The following is a 552-nucleotide window of genomic DNA, read 5'->3' as shown; positions in this document are numbered from 1 at the left end:
AGAACAGATAATGGATGTCTATTCTATTAACATTTCTCTATCTGGAGAATGAGTCTGATTTATGTCTTCTCCATTCAGAGGGCCCCTGCCTGTCTTTGCATAGGGCCCCACATTTCCTAAAACTGCCCCTGGTTATTGGATCCAGTCATAAATCGGGTTCTAGAGAAACAGTCCAACAGACTAGATCAGAACCAAGGTTCTGTTTGGTCCACAATTATCCAGCTCTACAGAACAGTCAGCATGTGAGATTTACTGCCTGTTACAGACTCATTAGAAATGACATCAATAACAACAATAATATTAATATTAACAAAAACACTATTAATAAAAAACGAATAATTATATTGACACTAATAACACTGGAAATTACACTAATAATAATCTTCATAATAATAATAATAGTCTTACCATGGGTTAAAGATGCTGTCACCACTATAAAGAACAGGGATCCCATATTAAATAATGATGCCATCAAACATAGAATGGTAGAAATAAAAAAATCAAAAATAAACTTTTGTAAATAAGTGAACACAGCAGTCAGATGACTCCCCC

At 34.4% G+C, this 552-nt stretch overlaps 1 protein-coding gene across 1 annotated transcript in view; it reads right to left on the bottom strand.

Annotated features, from left to right (window-relative positions):
• LOC107100671 (endothelin-3-like) overlaps positions 1-552 on the bottom strand; it is an 8446-nt gene extending 7894 nt beyond the window's left edge. The window contains exon 1 of the mRNA XM_015399243.1: positions 409-552. Coding sequence (XP_015254729.1) covers positions 409-472 — 64 coding nt within the window. The 5' untranslated portion in view covers positions 473-552. The remainder of the gene's footprint in view (positions 1-408) is intronic.

Source organism: Cyprinodon variegatus, unplaced genomic scaffold (genome assembly GCF_000732505.1).
Source record: "Cyprinodon variegatus isolate N-32 unplaced genomic scaffold, C_variegatus-1.0 Scaffold998, whole genome shotgun sequence".
Lineage (NCBI taxonomy): Eukaryota > Metazoa > Chordata > Actinopteri > Cyprinodontiformes > Cyprinodontidae > Cyprinodon > Cyprinodon variegatus.
The sequence above is the reverse complement of the archived record's forward strand: the minus strand, read 5'-3'. Positions and strand labels throughout refer to the sequence as shown.